At 44.9% G+C, this 8,349-nt stretch overlaps 1 protein-coding gene across 1 annotated transcript; it reads left to right on the top strand.

Moving 5' to 3' along the window:
* Window positions 1-7,234: 7,234 nt before the first annotated feature.
* On the top strand, window positions 7,235-8,146 carry LOC142209200 (C3a anaphylatoxin chemotactic receptor-like). Its single transcript, XM_075278129.1, has one exon. It carries the CDS (start codon window positions 7,235-7,237, stop codon window positions 8,144-8,146), a length of 912 nt encoding a protein of 303 aa, XP_075134230.1.
* Window positions 8,147-8,349: the final 203 nt, after the last annotated feature.

Below are 8,349 nucleotides of genomic sequence, written 5' to 3'. Positions count from 1 at the left end.
TCGCTATCAATAGACCTCTGACATAGGCCTTATGAGCCTCCCAGATAGAGCCCGTGGATACTTCATTAGATTGGTTAATACGGAAGAACTCCCCAAGCCTAAGTCTAAGCTCATCTAAAAACACTGCGTCACTCAAAAGCGTCTCATTTAGCGTCCAGTTCCATTCAGTTGGCGTAATTTCAGGTATCACAACGGAGATTGAGACTGGACCGTGATCTGAAAGGGTCGCATAGCCTATATCTGAACCAGTAAGATTGGTAAGAAGCGATTTAGAGCAAAACACATAATCTAAACGCTGATGTGAGTTATATTTAGGAGAAAAATGCGTGAAGTCCTTGACATTTGGGTGCAAAGATCTCCAAGTGTCAATCAGATGACAATCATGGAAGGTTTTAAGAAGAGAAGCTAAAGCTACTTGTGAGACTGCTGATTTCCCGGTTGAAGTGTCTAATAGTGGGTTTAAGGTGACATTTAAGTCTCCTCCCATCACTATTTCTCCTTCTGCAAATTGTTGGAGATCACTAAGCGTCTGTTTGATCCAGCTCACCTGGCCTTGGTTAGGCGCATACAGGCAAGCGAAGGTGAGGGGTCTGGTAGCCAAGGTCCCCTTAACAAATAAGTATCTACCCTCTGCGTCCATCTGTGACTGTTTACAAGCGAAGGGGACAGAGCGGTGGAACGCAATCGCCACCCCTTTGGACGCAGACGTAGGGTGTGAACTAAAGAACCATTGGTCGAAATATTTTTTTGGAAAATTGGGCAAATTAGTGGCTTTAAAATGAGTCTCCTGTAGCATTATCACTTCCGCCTTCAATTTTTGGACTAACCGCAGAATCCCATGTCTCTTCTGTGGAGAGTTAAAACCGTTCACATTTAGAGAAGTGATTGAGAGCGACGCCATAACTACAGATGCAGACCAAAGCAAGGACTTCACTACTCAATAAAACGTAACACCGTCTCTAGTACCGTAAAGAGGGAGGGGGGGGGATAGGGTATAGGAAATGAAATATACGGTTAAGAATGGAGAGAGGGGGGGGGGGGAAGGAAGGTGGGTCAATGGAAAAAAATCTCTGAAAAACACTAGGGACCTAGATGCCCAAACGAAGTGCACCTACATCCGAGTGTTATCCAATGTAAAATAAACACAATTATAAGAGGAATAATGTTGCTAACAAGAAGATGATAGGGACAGAACAATTTGGAGATAGGTCTGATCGGAATTCCAGCCCTATCAGTCTCCCTGGATACAAACCGCTGGAGAAAGTAGCATAAAAGATACGGCTACTAAGTAAAACATACAACTGCTGAAAAAAAAAAGAAAGTACAGAAGTGTATAAATCTATAACACCTGTAAATAACTATACACTGCATTGTACATCCATAAACTAGGAAATACAATCAAGTTAGTATAGCACTGAGGCACATATAAACCGTGCAATCTTGGGCAAAAACAATAAGAAACCTTTCACGGGACTCCTTGCCTCGAACGTGCCAGGAACTTTTTAATTTTTGGTGACTTGGCGCAGCGCCCCTCAGACCACTGGTCGCAATCTGGCAAGTCCGGCCAATCTGGAAGTGGGGGTGTTGGTAGCCAGGAAGGAATGTCCAACGGCTCTATGCGGAGTTGAGCCCAGAGAGAGGGTAGGTCTGATGGGGAGTGTACCGTAATCCTCCTCCCTTTGTAATGAACAGCCAGACCGAAGGGGTACAGCCATGCGTATTTTATATCTTTCGCTCTGAGGATGTCCAGCAATGGTTTAAGCAGTCTACGTTTAGCCAGAATAGAAGGGGCAATGTCCTGAAAAATAGACACTTCAGACTCTGCATAAGTTATAACAGGCTTATTCCTTGCAGCAGTTAAAATGTCCGCCACATCCGGATACATCAGTAGGCCGCAAATTACATCACGTGGAGGCTCCCCCTGTTGGGGTTTAGGCCGGAGTGCTCTATGAATCCTCTCAATCTTAATGTCCTTAGCCCTGTCAGGGCCTAAAAGTTCAGCAAAAATAGCCAATGCCGTGTCATTTAGGTTTTCATTATTATCTTGTTCTGGTATCCCCTTTAATCTCAAGTTTTTCCTCCTCCCTCTGTTTTCTTGGTCTTCCACAAGCACCAATGATCTGTCTATATATTCCTTATACACGGCCATCCTAGCAGCAACAGAAGTAGCATGGTTAGTAAGAGCCATGGCCCCGTTTTCTAATTGAGACACCCGCTGCCCCATATGCTGTAAATCTGACCTGATTGCCGCCAGCTCCGACATAACCGGGTGAAGAGCCTTAGTCAAGGCTTTCTGTAGCATCGCCATAGACACAGTGGCTTGTCCGGTCTCTTGCTGCTGAGACTGGTCTGTGAGCGCCACACTCTCTGCCTCCGAATCCTCTTCCGACTCATATCCTCTGCGTGTGCCCGGCGCCATCTTGGAAGGCCTAGCAGGTGAGTACCCGACCTTCTTCCTCGCTGATTTGTGCAAAACTCCCAAGTGTTTCGACTGATTTGGGGTCCCGGGGGGATCCGGGCCCCGTTCTTTACCATTTTTGCCCATGGTAGTAGCCGTATCAGCTATCAGGGAGTCCGAAAAAGGGCTGCGTGTGAGGAGCTCAGCAGGCTTGCATCCTACACCGTGCGCGGTCAGACTCCGCCCGCGCATATCTAATCCTACGACATGTGGTACTGCGTACAGACATGCGTATCTAATCCTACGGCATGTGGTACTGTGTGCAGACGCGTGTATCAAATCCTATGGTGTGTACAACTGTGTGAAGACACGTGTATCTAATCCTCCCCTGTGTGATATTGTGTGAAGAGGAGCGTATCTAATCCTACGGCGTGTGGAACTGTGTGCAGACGCGCATATCTAATCCTATGGCATGTGGTACTGTGTGTAGATGCGCGTATCTAATCCTCCCCGTGTGATACTGTGTGCTGAGACGCGTATCTAATTCTCTGGCTTGTGGTACTGTGTGCAGAGGCATGTATCTAATCCTCCAAAGTGTGATACTGTGTGCACACACATGTATCTAATCCTCCCCTGTGTGGTATTGTGTGAAGAGGCACGTATCTAATCCTTCGGCGTGTGGAACTATGTGTAGACGCATGTATCTAATCCTACGGCATGTGGTACTGTGTGCAGACGTGTGTATCTAATCCTATGGTGTGTACAAATGTGTGCAGACGCACGTATCTAATCCTCTGGAGTGTGGAACTGTGTGTAGATGCGTGTATCTAATCCTACGGCATGTGGTACTGTGTGCAGACTTGTGTATCTAATCCTATGGCGTGTACAACTGTGTGAAGACACGTGTTTCTAATCCTCCCCTGTGTGGTATTATGTGAAGAGGCACGTATCTAATCCTACGGCGTGTGGAACTGTGTGTAGACGCGCGTATCCAATCCCCCGGCATGTGGTACTGTGTGCAGACGCGCGTATCTAATCCTACGGCATGTGGTACTGTGTGCAGATGCGTGTATCTAATGCTATGGCGTGTACAACTGTGTGAAGACACGTGTATCTGATCCTCCCCTGTGTGGTATTGTGTGAAGAGGCGCATATCTAATCCTCCCCCGTGTGATACTGTGTGCGGAGACGCGTATCTAATTCTCTGGCTTGTGGTACTGTGTGCAGAGGCATGTATTTAATCCTCCAAAGTGTGTTATTGTGTGAAGAGGCGCATATCTAATCCTTCGGCGTGTGGAACTATGTGTAGACACGCGTCTCTAATCCTACTGCATGTGGTACTGTGTGCAGACACGTGTATCTAATCCTATGGCGTGTACAACTGTGTGCAGATGCGCGTATCTAATCCTCTAGAGTGTGGAACTGTGTGTAGACACCTGTATCTAATCCTTTGGCATGTGGAACCGTGTGCAGACGCACGTATCAAATTGTTCAGTGTGTGTAACTGTGTGCAGAAGTGCGTATTTAATTCTCTGGTGTGTGGGAATGTGTGCAGACCCGTGTATCTAATTCTACGGCATGTGGTACTGTGTGTAGATGCACGTATCTAATCCTACGGCATGTGGTACTGTGTGTAGATGTGCGTATCTAATCCTATGGCATGTGGTACTGTGTGCAGACGCGTGTATCTAATCCTATGGCGTGTACAACTGTGTGAAGACACGTGTATCTAATCCTCCCCTGTGTGGAATTGTGTGAAGAGGCACGTATCTAATCCTACAGCGTGTGGAACTCTGTGTAGACGCGCATATCCAATCCCCCTGCATGTGGTACTGTGTGCAGACGCGCGTATCTAATCCTATGGCATGTGGTACTATGTGTAGACGTGCGTATCTAATTCTCCCCCTTGTGATACTGTGTGCTGAGACGCGTATCTAATTCTCTGGCTTGTGGTACTGTGTGCAGAGGCATGTATCTAATCCTCCAAAGTGTGGTACTGTGTGCACACATACATATCTAATCCTCCCCTGTGTGGTATTGTGTGAAGAGGCGCGTATCTAATCCTTCGGCATGTGGAACTATGTGTAGACGCACGTATCTAATCCTACTGCATGTGGTACTGTGTGCAGACGCGTGTATCTAATCCTATGGCGTGTACAACTGTGTGCAGACGTGCATATCTAATCCTCTGGAGTATGGAACTGTGTGTAGACGCGCGTATCTAATCCTTCGGCATGTGGAACCGTGTGCAGATGCACGTATCAAATCCTTCAGTGTGTGGAACTGTGTGCAGAAGTGCGTATTTATTCCTCTGGTGTGTGGGACTGTGCGCAGACCCGTGTATCTAATCCTGTGGCGTCCGATACTGTGTGCTGATCTGTGTATCTAATCCTCTGATGCGTGTATCTCAGTTTGGATATCAGTGCTGGGTTGTGCATGTGGAGTGACTGTGTATTGCAGTTGGAATATGAGTGAAAGACTTGCAGGTTTGTATTGGCTAAGGGGGGGGGGGGGCACTGTGTTTGGAATGCTGTATCTCAGCAACGGTACGTCCGAGCGAGTTGGAGTCTTGTCTTAAACCTTCCTGGATATCTGAAGTATCTCTGTACCAAATTTGGTGAAGATCGGTCCAGTCATTTGATTTGCATTAGAGAACAGACAGACAGACAGACGGACAGACAGACAAGAATTTATTTTTATAATATAGAGATACACTTCACCTCTATATACTGTATGTATGTTATATGTATTATATACCACACCTCTATATACTGTATGTATGTTATATGTATGGTATACTGCACCTCTATATACTGTACTAGAGGGAGGACCCGGCTTCGCACGGGTATATTACATGTTATGTTTGTGTAGTGGCCCCATAAGAATTGTCCAATTTTGCACTGGTGTATTTTGTATGTGGTTTGTGTGTATGTCCATAAGCATCATGTGATTATGTGTATCTCATTTTGGATGTCAGTGAAAAACCTGTGATCAGTTGTTATGGATACCTGGAGTAAAGCTGTATCTAATCCTTCCCCGTGTAGTACTGTGTTTAGTCGCAAGTATCTAATCCTTGTTGGTGTGGTACTGTGTGCAGATGCACATATCTAATCCTCCGGCATGTGGTACTGTGTGCAGATGCACACATCTAATCCTCCCCTGTGTGGTATTATGTGAAGAGGCGCATATCTAATCCTCCGGTAAGTGAAACTGTGTGCAGACGCGCATATCTAATCTTATGGCATGTGGTACTGTGTGCAGACGTGTGTATCTAATCCTCTGGCGAGTGGTATTGTGTGCAGTGCACGTATCTAATCCTCCTCCGTGTGGTACTATGTGCTGAGATGCATATCTAATTCTTTGGCATGTGGTACTGTGTGCAGAGGCATGTATCTAATCCTCCAAAGTGTGGTACTGTGTTCAGATGCACGTATCTAATCCTCCCCATGTGGTATTGTGTGAAGAGGTGCGTATCTAATCCTATGGCATGTGGAACTGTGTGTAAACACGAGTATCTAATCCTACAGCATGTGGTACTGTGTGCATGCACGCGTATCTAATTCTATGACACGCATATCTAATCCTCTGGCGTGTGTAACTGTAAACAGACGCGCATATCTAATCCTATGGCATGTGGTATTGTGTGCAGACGTGTGTATCTAATCCTCCCCCGTGTGGTACTGTGTGCTGAGATGCGTATCTAATTCTCTGGCTTGTGGTACTGTGTGCAGAGGCATGTATCTAATCCTCCAAAGTGTGGTACTGTGTGCAGACACACGTATCTAATCCTCCCCTGTGTGGTATTGTGTGAAGATGCGCATATCTAATCCTACGGCATGTGGTACTGTGTGCAGACGTGCGTATCTAATCCTACAGCACGTGGTACTTCACACAATACCATACAGGGGAGGATTAGATATGTGTGTCTGCACACAGTACCACACTTTGGAGGATTAGAATCATGCCTTTGCACACAGTACCACAAGCCAGAGAATTAGATACGCGTCTGAGAAGATAACCTGACCACTATAAGGACATCATGGCTGGTTATCAGGAGGACACTGCATGTATGAGAAGATAACCTGACCACAATAAGGACATCATGGCTGGTTATCAGGAGGACACTACATGTATGAGAAGATAACCCAACAACAATAAGGACATCATGGCTGGTTATCAGGAGGACACTACATGTACGAGAAGATAACCTGACCACAATAAGGACACCATGGCTGGTTATCAGGAGAACACTACATGTATGAGAAGATAACCGGACCACAATAAGGACACCATGGCTGGTTATCAGGAGGACACTACATGTATGAGAAGATCACCTGACCACAATAAGGACACCATGGCTGGTTATCAGGAGGACACTACATGTATGAGAAGATAACCTGACCACAATAAGGACACCATGGCTGGTTATCAGGAGGACACTACATGTATGAGAAGATAACCTGACCACAATAAGGACACCATGGCTGGTTATCAGGAGGACACTACATGTATGAGAAGATAACCTGACCACAATAAGGACATCATGGCTGGTTATCAGGAGGACACTACATGTATGAGAAGATAACCTGACCACAATAAGGACACCATGGCTGGTTATCAGTACACTACAAATAACCATCACATAAATGACATCATGGGTGGGATTCTGGTTTCCAGTCTATAGAATTTCCTGAATTCTTTGCCATATCTTTCAGTAACCGATCGAGATAAAATAATATTTAGATATTTATAATGTATGAAGCTTTACGTGTTCCTTAAGAACTAACCTCTACCCTATTATGTCTTCTAAGGTTATCTTACACAAATATGAGTGACATGACTTATTACATCTTACAGAAGATATCACTTACATTGAACATCATCATCTTTGTCCTTGGGATTATCGGTAATGGATTAGTCATCTGGATTGCCGGATTCAGGATGAAGAAGACAATCAGCGCCGTGTGGTTCCTCAACCTGGCCATAGCGGACTTCTTATGCTGTGCTGGCATTCTTCTGCTCATTGCATTATATCTGCACATTGTCCTAGATCCACCAAATGTAGATCTTTTCTGTTTATTGAGCGTTATTATGTTCTCACTAAATGTGAGCGCCAGTGTTTTTTTCTTGACAGCCATGAGTATTGACCGCTGTGTATCTGTCATGTGGCCACTTTGGGCTAAAGTTCACTGGACACGTAGACTAGTGAGGATCACTGCAGGAGGCATCTGGGGGCTGAGTTTGTTCTCAGCAGGTTTGGTGTGGTACTCTAATAGATGGTGCATAAAATCTAGGAATTACGAAGACTATGTGTATAAACGAAAGCTAATAAAGGACATTGAGCTGGTCGGGTTAGTTATGATGTTTGTGATCCCTTTTCTCATCATCTTGACCAGTTATGTGATCATCTTCCTCAAACTTAGAAAAAGTAAAAGACCCCAGAGATCTGAAAGGACCTACAGGATCATCCCTCTTATTATATTGTGTTTCTTCATCTGCTGGGCTCCATTCTACATCCGGCCACTGATACCTACAGGTTATTTAAGTCCTATTCAGGTTTACACGATACTTATTATTGTTACCAACCTCGCTTACCTTAATAGTTGTATCAATCCAATCATTTATGTTCTTATGGGCCAAGATTTTAGACATATTTTCTTAAGATCTATCCCCGCCAGGCTTGAAAATGCATTAACTGAACAGGTTGAGACCCTAAGCAGAGAATCAGAGGATTTAGAACTACAATAACGCTCACTGATATTTGTTTTCTAATTACTCATATAGACAAAATATCCTGAAATATTCCACTTTGCACATGGATCAAACAATCAAATCAGCATTTCCATTCTCTTGTTAACTTTCCTGTGTAGACTGGGAAAGTCAGCAGAGTCATCTCATCATCTTTAGAGGAGAAGGTCGGCAGAGTCGTCTCATTGTTATTAACGTCCCAT

This window comes from Leptodactylus fuscus, chromosome 6 (genome assembly GCF_031893055.1).
Source record: "Leptodactylus fuscus isolate aLepFus1 chromosome 6, aLepFus1.hap2, whole genome shotgun sequence".
NCBI classification, from domain to species: Eukaryota; Metazoa; Chordata; class Amphibia; order Anura; family Leptodactylidae; genus Leptodactylus; species Leptodactylus fuscus.
This window is presented reverse-complemented; position numbering and strand designations above follow the sequence as displayed.

What these genes read in the sequence shown, in the direction of transcription:
- LOC142209200 (XM_075278129.1), top strand. Translation starts at nt 7,235, where the DNA reads ATGACTTATTACATCTTACAGAAGATATCACTTACATTGAACATCATC.